This window comes from Martes martes, assembly GCF_963455335.1.
Source record: "Martes martes genome assembly, chromosome: X".
NCBI lineage: Eukaryota > Metazoa > Chordata > Mammalia > Carnivora > Mustelidae > Martes > Martes martes.
In genome coordinates, this window is record NC_137897.1 from 77,052,127 (window position 1) to 77,075,926 (window position 23,800).

Below are 23,800 nucleotides of genomic sequence, written 5' to 3' on the forward strand. Positions count from 1 at the left end.
CGGAACCACAAGCTGACTGTCTCTGGGCCCACCCCCGTGAGCGCACTGCGCCGGCGCGCGGTCCTGAGCGTGGCCCCGCCCGCCGCTCCTCCCAGCCGCCTGTGCGCGGCTCCCGCCCGCCACCCCGCTGCAGCGCGTCAGATAACCCTGAAGCCTCACGGCTTGCAGCCTAGTGCCGCGGTGCTGACAAGAAGTTTTCCGAAGAGAAAGGGAAAAAAGTAAAAAAGGAAGTTGCCTAACATCACGTGGCCGGTTTCCGCCGGCCCAGCAGCCCCTTCCCTGCCCACTTCCAAATTGGCCCGCGCTTTTCGTGTTATAGTGCTGGTTCTGCCTAGGCCCAGACAACTTGGCCCATCTGTTAGCCGTCCTGGGGTTCCAGTTTTCTTTGAGGGTGTTTTCCCTCCTAACGGAGGAGAAAGAGACTCCGACAGAAATTGTCCCCAACTTGCAGGTTCATTCCGGTAATATTACATGCCTGCTGTGTGCCAGGCACTGGTGCTTTGCTTGTGAGTTTGTCTCTGACTCAGAGCAGGGGTTAAATTGCTGAGGATCTTGTGGAGTTCTTAAAGTAGGAATATGCCAAACCAATGCCACACAACAGTTTTCTGGAACACTGAGATAGGGCGCTTCAGGGAGGCTGCATGACTAATCGAGATGGCAAGAAACCCTCATGCTTTCCAGTAATTTTATTTTATCAAAACACCCTCCCCTCCCATTTTTATGACACCATTTTATTCTTGCCAAATTCTGCCTCCCTCCCCCCAAGCTCTAATGCCTACCCAAAGATCTGTTGGACCCCTTGTCAGGCTATTTACACCCCTCTCTCCCCCAAACTTTGCATCCCAAATTTCGTCTGTCCTGACTCCTGGAAACTGGAAAATTTTCTCTCTGAGGTCAATACCAGGCACAGTAATTCCTTGGCTTTTGGTCAGAAGGCACTATTTCAGAGAATCAAATAAGAGAGTCATTCCTAGATGTAGAGAGGGGCCTTTGTGTATTCACTGAGAGCACGGAGGCTCCAGGGCCTGTAAGCCTGGGATTTCCTCTGAAGAAGTGAAATTGGGGCTTGTGGAGGAGAGGAATGGAACCAAGAAGCTTATTGGTGAGCTCAGGATTCTTCATCCATGACATCTAGGATGTTGCTCAGAAGAACTTTGAAAGTGGGCCGTTCCTCTGCTTTCTAAAACCAAAGAAAAAGCAGTGTGTTATAGTGGGCTAGAATCCAGAATTCAAGGGAAATGCAATGAGTAAGCAGAAATGTTTATTAAGTATATACTATATGCCCTGTTGCATTCCGTGTCAATTACACAAACACATGCACGCGCACACACAAGTAAGAAAAAGGAAAAGAAACAGAAGTGCTCCATGAAGTCCTTGTTCACTTTTCATTTTTAGTAACTGAGGTTATTAATGTGATGATGACAATTTGCAGATTAAACTGACAAACACTGGGGGCACCTGGGTGGCTCATTGGGTTAAAGCCTCTGCCTTCGGCTCGGGTCATGATCCCGGGGTCCTGGGATCGAGCACCGCATCGGGCTCTCTGCTCAGCAGGGAGCCTGCTTCCCTCTCTCTCTCTCTCTCTGCCTCTCTGCCTACTTGTGATCTCTGTCTGTCAAATAAATAAATAAAATCTTAAAAAAAAGATTCTAAACTGACAAACACTGATTAAAAACTGAGGGTGGGAGGCACCTGGGTGGCTCAGCTGTTAAGCATCTGCCTTCTTCCACTCAGGTCATGATCCCAGGGTCCTGGGATTGAGCCCACATCCCATCAGGCTCCCTGCTCTGCGGGGAGCTTGCTTCTCCCTCTCACACTACCCTTGCTTGTGTTCCCTCTCTTGCTGTGTGTCTCTCTCTCAAATAAATAAATAAGACCTAAAAAAAAAAAAACTGAGGGCAAATTCATTACAGAATTGTACAACAGTGCATCATTATTTTGGATCCTCAAATGAAAAATGGCTACTAAACAAGTTTAAATGTTTGCCGGAACTGAAATCTTGTAAACTTTCAAACACCATTTTCTCATCCCATAGCCGAAGTTTTATAGAGGAATTAACATTTCAAGACCATGGGCTGCATCACTGAGCAGGGATCCTGAGCACCTGGGACATTTTATTACCACTGTCTGGCCTCTAGACTGAGGCCCTTTGTGACAGCCATGGTCCATAAACCCCTGAGGTATTTAGTGATTCACAGCATCTTCATGCCAGAAGGGTCTCAATCCATCAGAACCAAAAAGTCATCAGTTTCTTGTTCCTTTGAATCAGTGGCTCTTAAACCTAGCTGAGTATTAGAATTTCCTGGGAAGCTTAATTTTTTTTTTTTAGATTTTTATTTATTTATTTGACAGAGATCACAAGTAGGCAGAGAGGCAGGCAGAGAGAGAGGGAGGGAAGAAGCCCGAGGTGGGGCTTGATCCCAGGACCCTGGGATCATGACCTGAGCCAAAGGCAGAGGCTTTAACCCACTGAGCCACCCAGGCGCCCCTCCTGGGAAGTTTAAAAGGGATTTCTGGGTTCTTCTTCAGACATACCTAACTGGAATCTCTGAGGATAAGGCCCAGTCATTTGCACTTTTAAGAGTTCCCCAGAGAGGGGCGCCTGGGTGGCTCAGTGGGTTAAAGCCTCTGCCTTCCGCTCGGGTCATGATCTCAGGGTCCTGGGATCCAGCCCCGCATTGGGCTCTCTGCTCAGCAGAGAGCCTGCTTCCCTTCCTCTCTCTCTCTGCCTGCCTCTCTGCCTACTCTGTCAAATAAATAAAATCTTTAAAAAAAAAAGTGTTCCCCAGAGATTCTGATATGCATCCAATTTCAAGAGCATTACTTTTAACAGGCTGTGGAGAAAGGGCCTGTCTGAAACAGTTAAACTAGCAGAGTGAGGATGTCCTAGCTGGGAGGGAGCATAGTCAATCCCCCTTAATCCTGGATGGCACAGGAGAGAGAAAAGGGAAATGGTTGTCCCTTTCTCTATGCTTCCTTTGTGACCTCAGTCATTTGTTGAAGGGAAAGGAGCTGCACTCTGATCCAAGTACCCACTTTTCACCCCACCAAGAGGGCTCCAGATTCACATATGTGCTTGTTGGACACCATCCTGCCCTGTTTCTAGTGGTGCAGCATTCATTTCCTACTAGAGGTTTCGGTTGCCAAATTAAGGTTGCCAAGGACCTACTGAAAAGTGGAGAAAGCACCTCTGAAAGAACCCAAGTTCAGAGCACCAAAACATTTTAGTAATAGTGGGACAGACTCCTTACTTTCAAAATACCACATCTACCCACATACTCCATGATGTACCCCACTTTAAAAAAATGAATAAAATTAATTTTAGTTCCCTTTCAGGAGGGTTTTTTTTTTTTTTAAATTCCAGTTAGGACTACAGCCAGAAAAGGTTGGCAGTTAGTTAGTAAAGTAGAAGAAAGGTCTAATGGTTTCCAAAGGAATTAACATAAATTTTAATGGCTTTTCTTTTTATGTGTCCATACATTTACCTGAGTGCCTTTAGCTGCCTGCTTATGCTAAGGGATGTGGCCTCACAACATCCCCTCCCCTAAAGCTGAGTTGGTAATGGGGTCTGCTGAGACTACTCTAGTGAGAACTAGATAAGCCTGGGAAAGTCTCTGGCCATCAAAGAAGTGGGGTACAGGCGGGGTGCCAGAATGTGTGTGGCTGTCAGTGTGTCCCCAGCTGCCACATGGCCAGGGAGAGTGGGGACTGGGGGTCTGGCTGGCTAAATGGGAAAGGAGGCTCAAGTAAATAATTTAAGAGGTACCCCCCAAAACGCTTACCTCATGCCAGCAGCTGTACATGATGGTATATACCCTTTCTGAAGCTAGATGAGGCCTATAGAGGCGTAGGCCTTGGGTGATGTGTTCAGCGGTTTCACTGTTAGTAAATCTTTCATATGGCATCTTCCCCAGAGAGTAAATTTCCCACATCAAAACCCCTAGAAAAGGAAAAAAATGTAGTAAGTCGATTTGCAGTCTCTTTGGGTAGTTGGGATCCTCGTCTTCCTAGATTAACCTCAAATACTAGATTCCACTGATTTCCCACTCTGTGAATTTTACATTTCGTTCAAACTTCTTCTCTAGTACTGACCACACTGGAGGATAATCAGGGTTGTACTGGACAATTAGCTCCTCTGGAGTGAGACAGCCTCTTATTTGTCTTTGTAACTAGCAGGTCTGGCAGAGTCTGTTGGGACATAATCAGTATTCAGAAGCTGTGGAATACTGAATAAATTGTTTGTTCCTCTCAATATATTGTTTAAGTTCTAAGAAAGCAGGGATCATGTCTAGGTTACTCTTTTTATCCTCAGGAACCCCTGTGGTGCCTGACAATAGTAAGCACTCCCTAAGGATTAGAAGCAGGAAAACAACACATAATCTCTCTGTGTGGTTGCAAAGTGTCCATTTCCCCATTGCATTCTTCTTCCTTTGAGCTGTATAATCTGTATATTTCCTCCACTTACCAAAAGCCCAGATGTCAGATTTGCTGCTGAACTTGCTATACATAAGGACTTCTGGTGGAGACCACCGGACTGGAAATTTGGAGCCTACTGAGCTGGTATATTCATCATCCAGGACATACCTGCAGAGGGTTCAGGACTTGTTACTGTTACAATTTTGGAGAGCTTGACATTACTTACAGTTTCTTGGCACAGTGGCAGGAGCCTCACAAATACATGCTTGCCGGCCCCACTGTCTTTTACAAATGTTTCTTTTAATGTATTCCTGTTTTCGGATCTGACTTAGCTTTCCTGATGGACAATATGGTTACAGCAAGGATGACGTGAAATAAGATCGATTGGGTACTCCCTTCCTCTTCTCTCTCCCCCTCTCTGTTTTATCCTTCCTTCTATTCTGCTGTTGCCAGTGGGAATTAGACCGCTTAGGAAAGAAGGAGGCACAGGTGGGGGGAGGGGGTGCTGGTAAAGACAACAGGATTAACAGATCAAGGTAAGGTATTGGGGAATATTCGCTTGAAAAAGAGGGAGGGAGAAAGGCAAGGAGAGGGATATTATAATAAACCAAGAGGAGGAAAGAAGTGACTTAAAGAATTCAGAGAAAGAGAAGGAAGGGAAGGGGGTGAAAAAGACTAGAATGAGAGAGCAACCAGAAAGGGAGAGGATACAAAACAATAATGCTGTCTCATGAATGTACTGTGCTATTTTTCCTCTTAGAGGGAAAGATGAAAAAGGCACACCCACCTGGAGAGGCCGAAGTCAGATACTTTAACAACTCCTTGATCATTTACCAAACAGTTTCGAGCTGCCTGTAGTAACAATAGGTACCAGTGAGACTCTGTCCCTGGCACACGGGTTAAAGGCACAAAACTCCTGCCCACCGGGGGAATGAAGCCAGGGAAGCCTCATTTCTTTCAGCTCAAGAGACCTTTTCCCACCCAACAGGAGTCAGGTGATGCCACTGAGAAACTCTTGATGTGTTGCCACTACATCTAAAGCAACCTGCTGTCTAGACAGAAGTAAAGCACCAGAGCGCACGCAGAATGATTTCGTTCACACCGACGATTCTCCCACACCCCATCCTCTATTGAATTGCTGAGAGAATGAGGGAGAACCAAAGGCAGGTGTGTTTTGTTTGCTTTTCTGCCAGTGGGACTAAGACAATTTGAGCCTTGGTCTGGCTGAAGTAAATAGGGCCACAAAACTCTGATGCCTCTAGAGGCCAGGTGGGTAAAGTGATAGAGGGACTCTGGGTGGGTAGAGTGCAGGAAAATTCAGAGCACACCATTGGGTCTGTAGGAGAAGCTGCTCCTGGGCTCCAGGCGACTGTTAGCGTGGCCTGTGAGAATGAGCCTGGTGTTTCAAGATGGCCAAGACTGTCAAGAGAAGCTGGAAATTCAGGTTTTTTAAATGTGTTTTTAAGTGTTTGCTAGCTAATAAAAAAAAAAAAAACAAACCCAAAAACGAAAACGAATGACTCTGTTGTAACCAAAAAATGGCTCTGTGCCAGGAGCAGCCCCACTGAGAAGCGGGGTTGCCCTTCCGTCCTGGGTGGGGGACCCCACCATTTCCTTGTTGCCGTCGGGGGGCTGGGCGCGAGTGATGGCTCCCACTCCCACCATGGTGCGACATGTAGCGTTGAGGCTGGAGATCCTTCACTGGCTGACCACTGGGGCACAGGCTCACCTAACTCGTAATGTTTTCTAGATAAAACTGAGATGATGATCCCGGCCACCCTCCTCATCCAGGTATGATATCTCTTCCACTGTTACTTCCACCCCCTCGGTCCTTGATCTCAGGCCATTCCTTCTGAGGTCCTACCAGGTCTCGGTGAAGGAACTGCTTTGACTCCAGGTATTCCATGGCTTCACAGACATCCTTGCACATCTCCAGCAGCTGCTGAGTCTGGAAGCGGTTGCGCATTTCCCTCAGGTAGTTCAGGAGGCAGCCATTGGCCATGTACTCAGTGATGATGAAGATGGGGCGCTGTTTGGTGCAGACGCCATACAACTGAACCAGCTTCTCATGGGAAAGATTCCTATGGGAGAGGCAAAGACCCAGTCCTCCCTTTCTGGCTCTCCATGCTAATGAGAAAGGGGCTGGAGAGGAAAGGGGCTGGTCCGGAAGTAGAGCATCAGATAAGGGACCATGATAACAAGTCAAGTTTCCTCCTTCCCACCCTAAACCCCAAAAGTGCCTAATATGTGAGGGCGGGGCAGGGATACAGAGCCCAAACAGAACAGAAAATAATCCCAGGGCTAACTGAACACTAAGGCTAGTCAGAATCTGTCTTCTCTTTGAAAGTCTCATTTTTTAATACTTATCACCAAATGCTACTGAGCTAGTACACACCCAGTTCCGACACTGTTATCGCCAATATCGAAGGCAAAGAAATGGTTACCTTAGAAGTTAGTACTTCTGCCAATAAAAGATTGACCTCAAGCCCTGGCCCCAAATCTCTCTCACTCCAAGTCACCTTAAGCCACGGTGGAAACTGTTCCAGTAATTCCTAGACTCCAGCAAGTGGATTGAGGGTTGAGTTTGGGCTGTAACTCACATCATGACTTTGGCTTCTTCAATGAACTCATCCTCGGACATGGAACCTTCTTTGATCATCTTGATGGCCACATCGTACTGGCCTCTCCATTTCCCATACTTCACTACCCCAAACTGTCCAGTCCCCAGCTCCTTCAAGAAGGTCAGGTCCTTTGGATCAATTTCCCATGATCCTATAACAACAAAGCCTAGATATGATTTTTTGGGGAATTGTGTATGTATAATTCCTATAATAGATAAGAATCCCTACTAGGGATAGAAATAAGCAGGCAGTAAAAGGGAAATGCTCAGGAGTACTAATCTATCTTTGCTCAGGTAAATCTCAGGGACAGGGTGGTTACTGGTTGGAGGGATTGGAATTTTAGGTGCCAGGCAGCCATAAAGGAAGGAGAAACTGGACAACCTCTTAAAAGCCCTTTATGATTTTTTTAAATCACACAATTAAAAAATAATCCCTTCATGAATCGATGTGTTTGCAGTGCCTGTAGGAGCCACCAGAGGGAGAAAAATTATTAAATAACTTGCTTGGCTCTGCCCTAATCTTCCTCGAGGCAGCTAGTGCAGAGCAGTGTGCTGCAAGGTCTATTTGGGTCTGCCCAAGGTAGTCCTTGTCACTGGCCCATCCACTCTACCCTAGAGAAATAAGCAGTTACCGTAGCCCAGGCCTGCAGTGGAAGGTGCATTCTTGTTTTGTTGAGACACTGGATATTTGAGCCTAGATATGAGCCCTGAAACATACAGAGGAGACGGTCATGTTGCTGGTGCAGTGTAGGAGACGGGATGCTGCACACACTCTCACACAAAGCCTCGCACTTCTGACAGTCATCCTTCTGGTATATTGTGAATCCCAGGAGATCTCCACGAACCCAAATGTTTCTGGAAGCTTCTCCTCTCACAAAAGAATTTTCAGAAGAGAAAAAAAGAGAGAGAGACAGAAAATACTCATTGACGTACACTCCTCAACTAAATATATCCCCACCTCCCAGCCCAGGCTTAGCTCACATCTAGCTTCTGCTTTTGTTACTGAAAAGTGTCATAAGGACCCGCTAAAATGACAGTCTTGACACTGCCTTGCGTGGAGGTAGCAGAAAGCAGCAAGTCTTCCCAATGAAGCTTATCCCATGTCTTCATGTCCTCACCAATCTCCAGGTTTTTAAATGTCTACCCTACTTAGAAACTGTCTTTGGGTATTTTCTAATCTGTATGTTCTCTGAGGGCAAAGACCTTGACTGATAATTTCACTGTGTTCTCCTCCGGTACCAAGAACATTGTTGTGTATACAGTAGGAGCTCAATGAGTACTTGATGATTTGTTAATTACCAGGATCTTCTATGTCTTTCCTTAGCACTGAGCATCAGGCACCAAATAAGAAGTCACTCACTACTTGCTGTAAAGTCGTCCTTTGACTTCCTCTTTACTTGATCTTGACCTGGCATCCTATGGGTTTTCTTTCACCAAATTTGCACTGCCCTGTGAGGCTTTTTCTTCCCCTCACCACCTTGTCCAGAATTGCCTTTCCTGGTTCTTGTCACATGCTTCTTCTCTGGTGCCTCTGATACTCACCGGCAGAGTTATGCTGATGGTAGTTGATGAGCTCGGGTATGGTGCTGAAAAGGTGCTTCTCTGCCAGGTAATACTGGCTCTGAGGTGTGGAACACACAACATAATGGCGGATCACCCCTTGAGGGTCCCTGAAGAAGTGGGGGCTGGGTCAGTGACTTGGAAGCAAGGGTCAGCAGGACCCAAGAAGTAAAGTGAAATGAATTTTGCGTGTAAGGGGCAGAGACCATAGGAGGGGCACACCATGAAAACACCTCTGTCCTTTGTCCCCAGGGCCTTGACACAGTAACACTCACCCTGTTGATTTAGCAAACACAGACACGGTATATTTTCCAGCTTTGCTGGAGTCTCTGACAATGAAACCTCCTTCTTTCCCCTGAAACAACAAAAAAGAAGCCGACTTTAAGGAGGAAGTGGCACTCACACCTGCATTCTGCCTGCCCGAACTTGAGAGAAAAATTGAAGACTGAATTTTACTGAATGAATGTTTGAGCAGCAACATCACTGCTTTTGATAGTGAAAAGTCTAATTGAGACCACCGCCCCCCATAATATGACAGTCTTGACACTGCCTTGCTTTGAGGGGACAGAGAGCAGTAAGCCCTCACTTGTTGTGCAAGGAGAATGCCGTGTGCCTGTGATCACACCCTTACCTCTTGCTTTAGCAGTTGTTCAGCTTGACTCCGGGTCATGTGTTTGGAATACCACCTGTAAAGGGAGAATGTTTCAGTGGCTCTTAGGCCATGGCATTAGCTGCTTAGAGGTTACAGCACCTCCCACAGTTCATCTATGCCAGTGGTTCAATCCAGTTCACTCAACTCCTACTTATGGAGTACCTATCATGTGCATAGTACCCTGCATCCCTTTCCCAGAGCCTGGATGGAAATGAAGAGTAGAGGACAAAAGGCAGGTGGCAGAGGGATGCAGGGACGAGATCAGGGACAGGGCACCCAAGGACAATCCATTTCCACAATTCAGGAGAAGGGACAGTGACAGAAGGTTGACATTTTCACACTTTCAAATGCTTCCTATCCAGCCATCAAATCCTTTTCTTTGGTTCTTCTGGATTTGGGGGGAGGGCATGATGATCTCTCCAGCTCTCATAAGCAAAGGGTGTTTGGAGTGAGGGTAAGACATAGCTACTAACTTAGGGTGGTGGCATCATTTGATGCAGTTGGTACTGACTTTAATAAGTATCTTGAAATAATGTATTGAAAGTATAAACATGAATACACTGTATTCAGTTCCTCAGGGAAGACTGTGCGCTGGGCACATAAGCATACTCACTCATACATTTCTATGGAGTCTTCTGCTTCGGTGACATAGTTACTAGGTATGTAGCCTTCCTGCCTGAAGAGGAGACAATGTGGCAGATCACCCAGCACTTCCCATCCTTGTGGGGGGAGGAGGGACAGATTCATACGCACCCCATATCTCTGAGCTCAGAACCAATCTCAAATGGAGATCTATAAGCCACTCCCCTCCCTCAAAGAGGACCATGCCACTGATGCATGGCTAGGCCAGTGAAGTGTGTAGTTTCTGCACATGTGGCACTGATTATATGTGCATGACAACATATGGCCCAGATCCTATAGGCTTAGAGATGTGGCCACAGCAGAGCACTTTGGGAAGGATTTGTCAGGACAGCATATTCCCTTTGGGGTGGAAAGAACAACTGCTGACTGGGATACCGCGTAGGGGAATTAAGCTGCAAGCTTCTGCACACGTGTGGAGAGGGTTCCAGAAGAGCTGGAGTGGACTCACCCATTTTTATCCCGCGCTCGCCACCAGGGTAAGTTGCTCTCCTCCAGGATAAAATACTCATCACCCTTTCGTAGCTGTAGATCATTTGCATTCATCGGCATGTAATCATAAAGGGCTACAACCTTTTTCAGCTCACTTGTAGAGACAGGTGTTGCTGTTGGCTCAGGGGGCAGTGGCTTTTTCAAGATCTGTGTAGTTGGGGGGAAAAGTAGGGGTGTTTGGCTAGGTATCAAGCACCCACCTCTTCTCCCACAACTCTCTGGCTTACTCGAAACACCAGTCTAACCTAAATCAGGCACAAACAAAAAAGGTTTCTTCAGCATTCATTCAACAATGATCCTCAAATATCTGTGCTTGGGCTCTCAGCCTCGAGTGCACGTTGGAATCATCTGGAGAGTGGTTAACAACCCCGGGCAGTTTCCTATACCAATCACGTCAAAAATCTCAGGGGCGGGGCCCGGGCATCAGTATTTTTAAAACCTCCTGGACAAAAACCACGAACAGCCATGATCAAGAAAGCTTGGCACTAAACTAGTACATGGATCTGCTAAGTGGCCCTGAATCTTGGTTTCCTTGTTTGTAAAATGAGCATAATAACTCCTACCCTGCTTACTTACAAAATATGAGAAAGTGCTTTTTAGACTTCAAAAAGTAACCAAAAAACCAACTTTTAAAATAATACATTAGTGGTAGGATCAAGTATTGGGTATATGGGTGTTTACTGTTAAATTCTTACAACTTTGTTTGAAAAATATTTTTTATTTAAAAAACCAGGCTTTGTTTTGTTTTAAATAGGTGATTGGATTAAATTGTTGCCAAGAACATCCTAACAGCTCCCTCTCTCACCACTGAAGAGTGGTAAGATTTGTCCTATTCAGGACAAATTCCATGTCTCCACATGAACATCAATTAACACTGCCAAGTCCCATGGGAGTTCTAAGGTGTGTTTTCAGAGTGTGACTGTAAGATTCCTTTTTTTAATTTAAATTTTATTTTTAAAGTGATCTCTATACCCAACATGGGACTCGAACTCACAACCCCAAGATCAAGAGTCACACGCTCTACTGACTGAGCCAGCCAGGCACCAGTGTAAGTTTCTATCTAAGCAGTAACAGCATAATTTTCCTGTATACCTGGTCCTCCTCAGGCGTGGGAGGAAGGGGCTTTTTTGTCTTTCTGTGCGAACTCCCAGGTTTTAAGCCTGCAAAGTAAGAAATCAGTATTGATATAGAATGCATCTTAGGAAAGGGCCCAGGGACAGGTTTGCTCAGGGACTTAGCTTTTGTACACAGTGACTTTAAGACAGTTCGGAGAAGTCTGAGGGGGTACAGCCTTGTGCCAAGTCACATGGTTTGGAGAGCAGAGCACCAGTGGTATTTGGGCCCCGACTAATCCTCTTCCCCAGGCTCCTCTGTGCATTGGCCAACCCTTTAAAGAGTGACGTATAGAATCCAAAGAGGCAGAAATTTATCTTGATCAGATCTCTTACTTCCATTCCGGTTCTCCAGAATTTGGCAGCCCATCGCATTTTTGGCTGTCTGAGAGCAGCAGAGATACTGCCCATCTATCCAGAAGCAAGGGTGGTATTTCTGTACCAGATCGCTATTGTACCGGATTACTGTAAGAGGGAGAAAAGAGAGAAAGAGATCACATCTGACGTTCTGAAGAATCCACCATTTGCATGTTTTCCTCTTTGACAAAGGGTAGTGGTGAGCTTCGAACAACTGCCCCTTCCTCCCCCACCCTGAAGGAAAGCAGACGACAAACCAGTTAGCTCACATCCCTGGCCCTGGAAAGTTCATGTGCGGTTCTCTGCAGTGGGCTGTCATGATGACTGTCTCCTGACTACCGAGATAAGAATATCTGATGTCTCCAGAGCCCAAGAGAAACACACACACACACACACACACACACACACACACACACACACACACACAGAGTCTGTTTTCCCAGTAACCATTTCAATCCTCTTGTAAGGCAAAGTGTTGATGACGGTGTTCTTTTCCAGATGCATGAAACAATGTGCCCAAGCCAAACTCTTACTCCAGTTCTCAGCATACCAGTGTCCCAGCTATCTGAGTGATCTTTTATTTTATTTAAGATTTTATTTATTTATTTGACAGACAGAGACAGGGAACACAAGAAGGGGGAGCAGCAGGCAGAGGGAGAAGCAGGCTCCCAGCTGAGCAGGGAGCCGGACACAGGACTCTATCCCAGGACTCTGGGATCATGAACGGAGCCCAAGGCAGATGCTTAACCGACTGAGCCACCCAGGCGTCCCCTAAGTGATCTTTTAGAGATATTTGCTTTAGTGAGAATGTCTGCATCAGGCTTTCGGTGTTCAGAGAATAGTCAACAGAATGGAACTCAGGAGCAAATGAAGTGATTCTGCCTGGTTCCATTCTTCCTAGGACCACTGAAGTGGCCTGAGCTCATTGTGGGAGATAAACACAGCACCTCCATTTCCTTCACAGAGTCATGAGGCTCAAAAGAGGTCCCAGAAGCCAAAGTACTTTGTAAAGAATACAATGGTTTGCCGATAGGAGGAATTGGCATCACTCTTTTTAATACTATGGTATCTCTAGGATCTTAGCATGAAGTCAATTAGACAAGTCCTCCTGGGATCATGTTGTCAGATAACAGAGAAGCAAAGACAACTGAAATAATTGACAACAGCTAGCATTAGGGCAAAAAGACCTCAAATGGTCTAAGAAAATGCACATTTGAGGGGCGCCTGGGTGGCTCAATCGCTTAAGCATCTGCCTTCGGCTCAGGTCATGATCCCAGTGTTCTGGGGTTGGGCTCCCTGCTCAGTTAGGAGTCTGCTTCTCCCTCTCTCCCTGTTCCTCCCTGCCATGCTCTTTCTCTCTCTCAAATAAAAAAATAAAAAAATCTTAAAAAAATACAATGTGTACATTTGAGGACCTACACATTTCAGTGTTTACTGTTGAGAGGAAGTCCACATAACTTCTTTAAAAGATTAAAAAACAAGGCAAAACTTTCCTCTGTAGAGACCAACTCAAGTTCTTAAGAGCTTGCTAGTTACACTCATTCACTTAAGACTTTGGGGGAAGCCTAGAAGCTTCTGATGGCCAGGTGCATTTTACGGGCAAATGAACAAACGTGCTGGTTTTTTTTTAAGTGCTATTTTAATGCTTTTCTAAGAGCATTTGAAGACTTCTAACCATTAGTCCCCGTCCATCCTCACCCCTTATTTTCTCAGCACTCCCTTTCACCATTGTGCCAAGCACAGTGTGGTGGGAGCTATTCAGATAAGGGGTTGCATTGTCTGTAGAGAATTTTATTTTATTTAATTTTTAAAAATATTTTAAAGATTTTTATTTATTTATTTGAGAGAGAGAGCATGGGGGTGCAGAGGAAGAGGGAGAACCAGACTCTCTGCTGAGGACAAAGCCCCACAATGAGGGGCTCCACATGGGGGCTCGATCCCAGATCCCAGGATCCTGAGATCATGACCTGGGCTGAAGGCAGAGGTTTAACCGATTAAGCCACCCAGGCGCCCATCTATAGAGGATTTTAAAACAATAATAAAACCAACCCAAAGTCTTTCTTTTATTATTACCAGCCACTGGCAATTCTGAACCATGTTCCAGATATCAACTGAACTGATTGCTCTCACTACCTCCACTCTCTGCCCACCCTCCCCCCACCATTATTCTTCACCCAGGGATTTGAAGACCCTCTGGTACAGGCCTAGACCTTGGTAGACCTGTGAAGAATTCTCTCTCTCTTTTTTTTTTTTTTTTGGTTGTATATAAGAATTTCTTTTTAAAAAAATTAACATATAATGTAATGTTTGTTTCAGGAGTATGGGTCTGTGAATCATCAGTAATACACAATTCACAGCACTCACCATAGCACATACCCTCCCCAAGGTCCATCACCCCAAGTGAGAGGGCCAGGAAAGACTACTGCACCGATGCATAGGGCCAGTCCTGTCTGGGAAGATTAATGGTTGGTGCACATATCCTAAGTACTTGATGGGCTGCTCTCTCATATTCATATTTATCAGGATAACATCTAAAACTCTGTTTCAGGCATGCACGAAGTAGTCCTCCCTATACTGGTTGTTGGAGTTTTGCCAATGCCCCTCTTTCTTTCATTATTGGTGAGCTCAGGCCTTTTGCTTATTTTTGATGTTGCAATTTGGAGAGGATCTATTGAGCTCGACCAAAGAAAGATTCTAGAGTGAATGCAGACACCTATCTGTGCTGCTATACCATTAAAGTGCGCACTGCTGTGTTCAAGGAAATGGAAGAAGAGAGTGCATGGCTACGTCCTCAGGGATGCAACCTCTGCATGGAAGGTGCCACTGAAAAAAGATGGCAGCTGGATATGGGGCACCTGAAGCCCTACTTTCATTTTTTTTATTTTTATTTAAAAAAATTTTTTTAAAGATTTTATTTATTTGACAGAGAGAGAAAGAGCACAAGCAGAGGGAGCCGCAGGCAGAGGGAGAGGGAGAAGCAGGCTTCCCGCTGAGCAGAGAGCCCCAAACTCCTGGGACCATGACCTGAGCCCAACATAGCTGCTTAACCGACCGAACCACCCAGGCATCCTGAGGCTCAGATCCAGGACCGGAGAAGGTTCCCTCATGTACTTTCATAGCTAATACCCCTGCAGAGGTAGCCAGTACCCTGATGAAGTCCCCTTCTCATGTTAGTGATTTGCAGTTGGTGCATTTCATCCTACAGTAGGATAACTTAACCCCGGAGTAGGATTTTATGCTGGCTAGATTAGTTCATGACTGGCATTGCCAGCACCTGGGGCCGTTCTGGTGTTGTTAGGACTTGCACCTAAATCTCCTAGCGACTGTGGTATTCCGTTTTGGGTCATGTTGTTGGCCCAGGCAGGTTCAACAAGACACACAGCCAGGTCTAGAACAACTGGAAATGAAATGCCTTCAGTCAAACACAAGAAAGAGAAGGCAACATGGCACCTTAACCCACACTAACCGTCCACACTCATAACCCAGTTGAAGGGGTGGTGTTTTCTGTTTGTTTTGGCTTTATTTTTACTGTTGTAATTTTACCTGCCCAGTGAACTTTAATAGTAGTGTATAACCATAATGATAGGTTTGCCATTTGAGTCAGTAAACCAAGTTTACAAGCTGAATATTCTTATGTTCTGTCATTGCTCATAGCTTGAATGTAGAGGGCACTCTAGAAGTATTTGTTAGGCTAATCTATGACTGGTTTTGAAATTCGTCGTTTAAGTGTAAAGGAGTTACTAACTTGCACATGTTACTTTTTTTTTCTTTTCTTGTTCTCCCTCAGTATGTCCCATCATCCCCTATTTCCAAACTAAATCCTAGCTGTCCATCAACATGGAGCCCAACCACCCACGGTGGTTGTTTACCCTTACAGAAATATCTGTTGACACAACTACTGCTCCCTTTCTGTATGCAAGGCACTGTATGATGCACTGTGGAGAAAACCAAGGAAGTGCAAATATACAGGCCCTCTGTGTGCTCGTTTTGTACCCCTAGGGCTAACGCAGGCCTCTTACTTCAAAACATGCCAAGAACTGGACTTCGTGGTACAAGATAGCACCAATTTGCAATCTCATCATGGCCTTCCTCTAGAATATCTTGCAGCCAACTACAGGTGTACTTTCTGGACTCGAGAACACCCAAGCAGCATGACACTAGGCAATAAGCTTAGGTTCTGGAGTCCTACAGACATAGGGATGTGGTAAAGACCCAGGCTTCACCTCTCTGCATGCCCCTGAGTGTGACCATGAGCAGGTTACTGAACCTCTTTGAACCTCAGTTCCCTCATCTGTAAATAGGGGAATGATACATACTTCATAAGCTTATCGTGAGGATTAAAAGCTAGTACACTTGAAGCAGTTGGCACTGAGCCTGGAACATACTAAGTGCTCATTAAGTGTTAGCTATTACTATTGTCTTGAACCCAAGGTAGCTGTGGGAATTCAATGAGATAATAAATGTAAGATCTAGCTCGGTGTCTGGCATGTAGCAAGGATTCAATAAATGACCCCTTTCTTCCTTTCTCCTCTCCTCTTTCAGCTTGAAAGATTTGGTGATGTTTACTTTGGCCAATTGGACTTGCATTCAAGGGAGTGAATAAGGGTGGTACAGTGAGCCACTGAATATCAGAATCTTAATGTTAAGACAAAGGGCTGTCGTGCAATAACCCAACCATGCTGTTATCAGTCTGCCATCCTTCCTGTTTCTCTAGGCAGCCTTTCCTGATGTCAACTCAACCAGTTAATCTCTCAGTCACTTGACATGTGGCTATATATACACACAAATATGTCTGCATGCATCCTGTGCTGCAAGCCTTTAGAGTCAAGTTTATCTCAGCACACTGTATGGGCTATGTCAAGTGCTGAAACTGTGTTCAAGTTTAAGTCCTCACAAAACAAGGAACATGAAAGTGTTCCTTAGAAAATATTTAGCCACAGTGAAGAGATGTACGGTGCTTTCCTGTACAGTGTTTTACAGTTTTCTACGGCCTTTCACACACATTACCTCATTGGATCATTCGGACAACCTTGGAGGTAGGTGTGGCAGGCATTGTTATGATTTCTCTTTCAGAAGAAGAAAGGATGCCTCAGAAGAAACTTGTTGGCCTACTTTGCAGAGGTCACCCAGTTTATTTGTGGTGGTAGAGGGCTTGGAAGGAGATTCCCCAACCTAACTTCAAGCATTCTCATGATCATATAATCATTGGAACTAGGTATTTTATATTTAGGACTTGAAATATTTCAATGACCATTGAATGACATACCACACCACCCTCCTAATTGGTGTAAAGAGTGGGACTATTTTATAGATAGAGAAATAGAGGTGCCTACAATTGTAGAATTGCACTAGAGAGATAGTGGTAGAACTGGGTTGAAACTCTGAGTCTAGCACATTATATTTTATTCATAAAATGGAATATGAAACTCAATTGTATTGCTAATAATGGAGAAAATGCAGTCTACCATCCTTCCTCTCTGTCGTCCTCCTTCCCCCTCCCTCCTCTTTCCTTCCTTCCCTTCTGCCTCTTCTTCTTCTTCTTTCTCTCACCTCCCTCTTTCCATCCATTCTTCTTTTCCCTCTCCTTCGCCCTCCCTCCATCTCTCTTTCTTCTTTCTCTCTTCTCTCTCTCTTTTTCTCCCTCCCCACTTTCTTCCCTTCTTTCTTTGGAAACTAGTTTCTTTTCCAAATAACTCTCACCATTTTTGAGCTGGTGAATCCAACGCTTCCGCAGTTCTTCAGTTGGGGAGAAGACATAAAGAGGCCCTTCATCATACACAACCTGAATGAAGCAATGGACACACAGACGTCAGCAGTTAGGATCCAGAAAAAAGAAGAAAGTCTTTGAAGGAACTAATCTTAAGCTACAATTTTGTAAATCCATAGTGGAAAACAAAGAAAGGTAGGGTCTTCAGTTGGTATCCAGGGTTGTAGGATTTAGAAACTCTTAGCTTTTTAAGTAGCCCCAGATCCTCTTGACTTGTGTTTCAATTTGTGTGTAAACTTAGTTCATAATATTTCCCCCAGCCTTGGTGAAGACAAGATTTGTGTTTACTCAACAAAGAGTATTTTATGATCTTATTAACCCTTGAGTTTGTATAGAAAAGAAATTGAAGTAATGATTTGTATAACTTAAGTCTTGTTTGGTAGATGAGGGTTATTCACTTGGATAGTATGAAGCAAAATTTTAACTTATGGCTAATTTTTCTCCTACTGCCTAGTGGCCTCCCCTTGCCAAAACAAACCAAGTTTGAAACCACAGAAGAGTAAAATATGTATTTACTTCAAAAAGAGAAAAATATATATTAAGCATTGTCTTCAGATCAAACAGGCAGTAATTTTTTGAACACTTCACATGTACAAGGCATTGCGTTAGGTGTTCTGGAGGTTCATGAAACATGTGGTTCCAATCCTCACAGACTCAACAGACATTACATAGTGGATTCTGAAATCAAATGTAAATTAATTTGAATTATCTGCTATTTGGTGTTACCCACTAGCCCAACCAAACAACATCTTGTTGAAAGACGGTAGTAAAAACTATGTCTAAAACATTCCTCCTTCACAGGTTTTGTAGACTTTGATACAGTCAGGGACATGAACAAGATCCTTGCACATTTTTCTCTTTGCTTCTTAATCTAGCTGTGCTCATAAATCCATGACAGAAAGCCCCCTCCCCTGAGACTTTCCACTTCCTTTTCTGGCTTTCACTGTTTGCAGAGGCTGCTATGTTCACAACATGTGACCTATAGAGTTTTTAGGACACAAGCAAACCAAATTGTATATTGAATCTGAAGCTTTGCTCTCCTTCATGGGTTACAGTGCATCTCTGAAACAGATGTCTATGTGGCTCTTCAGTTACTTCAGACTAGTTACTTCAGACTAGAATAGAATTTAGGTTTATGTGTAGTGTAATGAGCCTTCCCCATACCGAACTTCCTAATAACTACTCCTTCCCTCCCCTTTTCTGTCTTTTCAACCCACATGACCACCACTAGACAGATAGGCAGAACCAGAAGGAAGTGAAATGCTCACCCAACAAACAAAGCATCTTTCTCAATGCAGTTACCATAGACAAGACACACTATAATAGAATTACTGCCATTATGGATTCTCTTTGAGGTGTAGAGACAAAAAGGTACCATGTTAAATTGGGAAAATAGAAAAGAAAACAGTCTTAGCCCATGTCAGTCTCATTTCTCCCTTCAGCTTCCTTGTCCACCTCAAATTCTGTTCACTGGGACCTAGTATTGTTCACTGTGCCCTGCACCCCAACCCTAATTATCACATTACAAGTATCTTTGAGAGCTGGTGAGAGAAAACACCTTACCTGGAAGGGGTAAGGGAACCTTTCAATGATTGAAATCTGCTCCATTTCACTGGACTCTTCACCCCTTCTCTGCAATGAAAGATGAAAGCATATGCCACTGTAGAAAACAGTGTGGAGATTCCTCAAAAAGTTACAAATAGAGCTACCTTATGGCCCAGCAATCTCACTACAGGCATTTACCCTAAGAATACAAAAACACTAATTCAAAGGGATATGTGCACCCCAACGTTTACAGGAGCATTACTTACAAGAGCCGAGATATGGAAGCAGCCCAGGTGTCCATCAATTAATGAATGTATAAAGATAATGTGATATATTTATGCAATGGAATGTTATCCAGCCATTAAAAAGAATGAAATCTTGCCATTTGCAACAACATGGATGGAGCTAGAGAGTATAATGCTAAGTGAAATAAGTCAGAGAAACACAAATACCATATGATTTCACTTATATGTGGAATTTAAGAAACAAAACAAACAAGCAAAGGAAAAAATGAGAGAGTCAAAGCAAGAAACAGATTTTTGAGTATAGAGAACAATCTGATGGTTACCAGAGGGGAGGTGGGTGAGTGGGTTAAATAGGTGATGGGGACTTTGTGATGATCACAGGAAGATGTATGGAACTGTTGAATTACTATATTGTACACCCGAAACCAATATAGCACTGCATGTTAACAAACTAGAATTAAAATAAAAACTTAAAAAAGAAAGCATAGTTATTGGTTGATGCATTGTTCTTTTTTGGATTTCCTTAGGTATTGGGAGTCCTCTGTAGTCACTCCAGAAGAATTTCCTGCATAGACAATGCTAATTATTAGAGATTGCTTCCTTTAACCCAGTAGGGACACATGTCCATAAGATCCAGCACATACATGTTCACAAAAACCTCAGGCATCTCAAACTATCGAGGAAAAGGAGGTTACCACTAATTTTGGTGTGTGTGTGTGGGGGGGTGCTATTTCACACCATACATGAAAGTAAATTCAAAAGCTTAATGGACGGATTCAAAGCTTAATACAAAAATGGAACAATGAGTGGACAGAGAAAAGAAATAAATGACTATATATAATTTTATGGGAGACAAGACTTCCCACTATAATGCTAAAGGTTAGACTAATTAAGAAAAGATGAACTAATTTGATGACATAGATTTTAAAACCCAGAATGGTAAAAATGAACAAGTAAAAAACACCATTAACAAAGTTCAGAGATAAATGAAAAATTGGGGAAAATATTTTCAACATGTATTATAATTAAGGATTGATACTTTTAATATATCAAGATCTCTTAAAAAGTACTAGCAATAAGGTAAACATTTCAATGGAAAAATGGCAAAAAATGAACAGGCAATTCACAAATGGAAAAATGTAAATGAACTGTAAGACATATAAACGTTCAACCTTATGAGTAACCAAATATTGAAAAATAAGTCAGCAATGAAATATCACTTTTCTTGGCTGTCAAATTAACAAACATATAAAATATCTGGTATTGGAAAGAATGTAGAGAAATAGAGACACTCTCATGTATAGCTTGTAGGAGTGTACAAAATTTAAATTACACTGCTAGAAAATAAAATTGAATAAAAAGATAAACATAACCAAATTGTGCAGATTAAATAAAGAGAAGAACAATATTTTACTTCTAGGAAGTTATTATAAGTAAAAGAATAGCAAAAGTTCATAAAGATGTATGTAAGGATGTTCTCAGTGTGGTTATATCAAGTTGGAACAACTTAAATGTGTAATAGTAAGAGGTTCGTTAAACAAATTGCAATATATTCATAATAGAGAATACCACACAGCCATTAAAATCACATTATTAAAGAGTATCTATTGTCATGGGAAAAGTTTCCATATATTGTTAAATTGAAAAAGTACATTACAAATCAAGATGTGTAGTATGATTCTAAGTTTTAAATACGTAAGACATAGGGGCACCTGGCACACTCAGTAGGAAGAGCATGTGACTCTTGATCTCAGGGTCCTGAGTCTGAGCCCTACATTGGGTGTAGAGATACCTAAATAACATTTTTTAAAGATTTATTTATTTATTTGAGAGAGAGAGAGAGAGGGAAAGAGAGAGTGTGAGTGGGGGGAGGGGCAGTGGGAGAGAATCTTCAAGCCCCAGACTCCCGGCTGGGCCTGGAGCCCATCATAGGGCTGGAACCCAGGACCCTTGAGATCACGACAGGAGCCAAAACAAAGAGTTGAATGCTTAACCAACTGAGTCACCCAGGTGCCCCTTAAGTAAATAAACTTTACAAAAATAAATACACAATATATGTATTAGTGTGAATATATGTGTTGCAAGTGGAGAAAAACAACTATAAGTCTGTATACCAACATACATTAGTCATTTCTAGCTGAATAATGGGATTATGCATGATTTTATCTTCTTTATTGTGCTTTTTTATATTTTCTAGAGTTTCTATAATAGGTACACACTACTCTTGTAATTAGGAAAAAATAATAAATGATATTTTTAAAAAAACTCAACTCAGAAATCCATAGGCATTTTGCCTTGGAGAGGCTCTGGGAAATGAGAGGAGAATCAAGAGTGAGTTGTTAAAGAATCTCATGACTCAGAGCCCTAGGATTCTGGCTTTCAGACTAACTCAAACCTATAAATCTGATCCTAGTATCTGAGAGAGAAAACCAATCACCTCTGATCAGTTTGAAAATTTCACATATTGTGGGGCGCCTGAGTGGCTCAGTGGGTTGGAGCCTCTGCCTTTGGCTCAGGTCATGATCTCAGGGTCTTGGGATCGAGCCCCGCATTGGGCTCTCTGCTCGGCAGGGAGACTGCTTTCTCCCTCTCTCTCTGCCTGCCTCTCTGCCTACTTGTGATCTCTGTCTGTCAAATAAATAAATAAAATCTTAAAAAAAAAAAGAAAATTTCACATATTGGGACTCCTGGCTGGCTCAGGCAGTGGAGCATGTGACTCTTGATCTCAGGGTTGTGAGGTGTAGCCCCACATTGGTTGTGGAGATTCCTTTTATTTATTTATTTTATTTTTTATTTTTAAAAAAAATTTTATTGGGTTATGTTAGTCACCATACAATGCAACATTAGTTTTTGGTGTAGTGTTCCAAGATTCATTGTTTATGTACAACATCCAGTGCTCCATGCAATACGTGCCCTCCTTAATACCCACCACTAGGCTCACCCATTCCCCTTCCCCCTCCCCTCTAAAACCCTCAGTTTGTTTCCCAGAGTCCATAGTCTCTCATGGTTTGTCTCCCCCTCCAATCCTCACTCCCACATTTTTCCTTTCCTTCTGCTAATGTCTGGAGATTCCTTTTTAAAAATAAAATCCTTCCAAAAAAAAAAAGAAAGAAAGAAAAAGAAAAAAGGGGCGCCTGGGTGGCTCAGTGGGTTAAAGCCTCTGCCTTCGGCTCAGGTCATGATCCCAGGGTCCTGGGATCGAGCCCCACATCGGGCTGTCTGCTCAGCAGGGAGCCTGCTTTCTCCTCTCTCTCTGCCTGCCTCTCTGCCTAATTGTGATCTCTGTCTGTCAAATAAATAAATAAAATCTTTAAAAAAAAAAATAAAAATAAAATCCTTCCAAAAAAAAAGAGAAAATTTGATATGCCATCGTAAAATTGGTATTAGAACTTTTCAACATTAAGTGAGTTGTTCTGCATCTGGGGGAAAAATGCTGAAACTCAGTATAACCAAGAACAGAGTGAAGAATTTTGTGAGGGAGCTTTAACACATTGCACAGCATCACGGGTTTATTTACAGAGAGTTGAAGTGTTCTAAGTTTCTTAACCACCGGCTCCTGCTCTGACAACGGGCTCTACTTACTGGAATCTGTCTTTCAGGGGGAGGATTTTTTTCAGGAACCACTGTTTCAACGCAGGTGATCTTCTCAACGTCTATCGAGCCCTTCTTACTGCCTCTTCTCTAAGAAAGAGAATGAGGAAGAAAATGGAGAAAGATTAGGAGTGACTAAGCAACTAGATAATTAGATTTTGTTATCTAATCATTCAACATAGTGAAGTGACACCCACACTCTATCCATCAGGACCTGTCATTTTGGGGGGGGGGGGCGGGAAGCAAGGAAACTTCCAGATCTATTAATCTAAACTTTTTTGACTACCAGATAGAGGGCAAATACTATAGAAGAGTGGATGACTGTGTGTGCCTTTACCATAAAAAATAAAGAATAATTTTTGAGACTTGGATTTCCTTCTCAACAATATTTAATGGATGATCACCAACTGCAAGATTCCAATGGTAAGATTCCCCCCTCTTCGCCCATGGCTTCTTAGCACCTTTGAATTTTTGCGCCAGTGTGGCTGCAGTTAGTTCTAGGCTAGGAAACATTTTCCTGAGTTTGAAATAGACCTAGGTCCCTACCCACCTCCCTCCTCCAACCAAAAAGTTATCTTCCTCCTCAAGGAAGATCTAAGGCCAAGTCCTAGATACTCAGGTTTCACAGCAGAGAAACTTACCCCACGTTCAAAGTCATACTCATAGTAGGAAAGTTTGTGCACAGTCAAGAGAAAGAGGCGCTTCTTGAAGTTTAAAGGCGAGGTCTTCTTTTTCTGTTGGGATCGCTTCAGAAAGATGCTCTCCAGTATCACGGCAGCCATAGCTTCTTTCTGGAGCTCACTT

General features: G+C 43.4%; 1 protein-coding gene across 1 annotated transcript; it reads right to left on the reverse strand.

The window, feature by feature from the left end:
- Nucleotides 1-671: 671 nt before the first annotated feature.
- BTK (Bruton tyrosine kinase) lies at nt 672-23,800 on the reverse strand. The gene is made up of 18 exons (XM_080831291.1): nt 23,638-23,800; nt 22,988-23,086; nt 19,179-19,247; nt 17,549-17,630; nt 11,828-11,956; nt 11,472-11,539; nt 10,339-10,526; nt 9,862-9,924; nt 9,228-9,282; nt 8,872-8,951; nt 8,579-8,706; nt 7,669-7,743; nt 7,017-7,188; nt 6,281-6,497; nt 5,204-5,268; nt 4,466-4,584; nt 3,783-3,940; nt 672-1,180 (listed from the first exon to the last, which is right to left on the reverse strand). Exons 1-18 carry the CDS (start codon nt 23,776-23,778, stop codon nt 1,109-1,111), a joined length of 1,980 nt encoding a protein of 659 aa, XP_080687417.1. The 5' UTR covers nt 23,779-23,800; the 3' UTR covers nt 672-1,108.

Coding starts and splice junctions, on each gene's coding strand:
- BTK (XM_080831291.1), bottom strand. CDS start 23,778: ATGGCTGCCGTGATACTGGAGAGCATCTTTCTGAAGCGATCCCAACAG. Junction 8,952..9,227: donor AACAACTGCTAAAGCAAGAG/GTAAGGGTGTGA, acceptor TTGTTGTTTCAG/GGGAAAGAAGGAGGTTTCAT. Junction 8,707..8,871: donor GTGTTTGCTAAATCAACAGG/GTGAGTGTTACT, acceptor CCACTTCTTCAG/GGACCCTCAAGGGGTGATCC.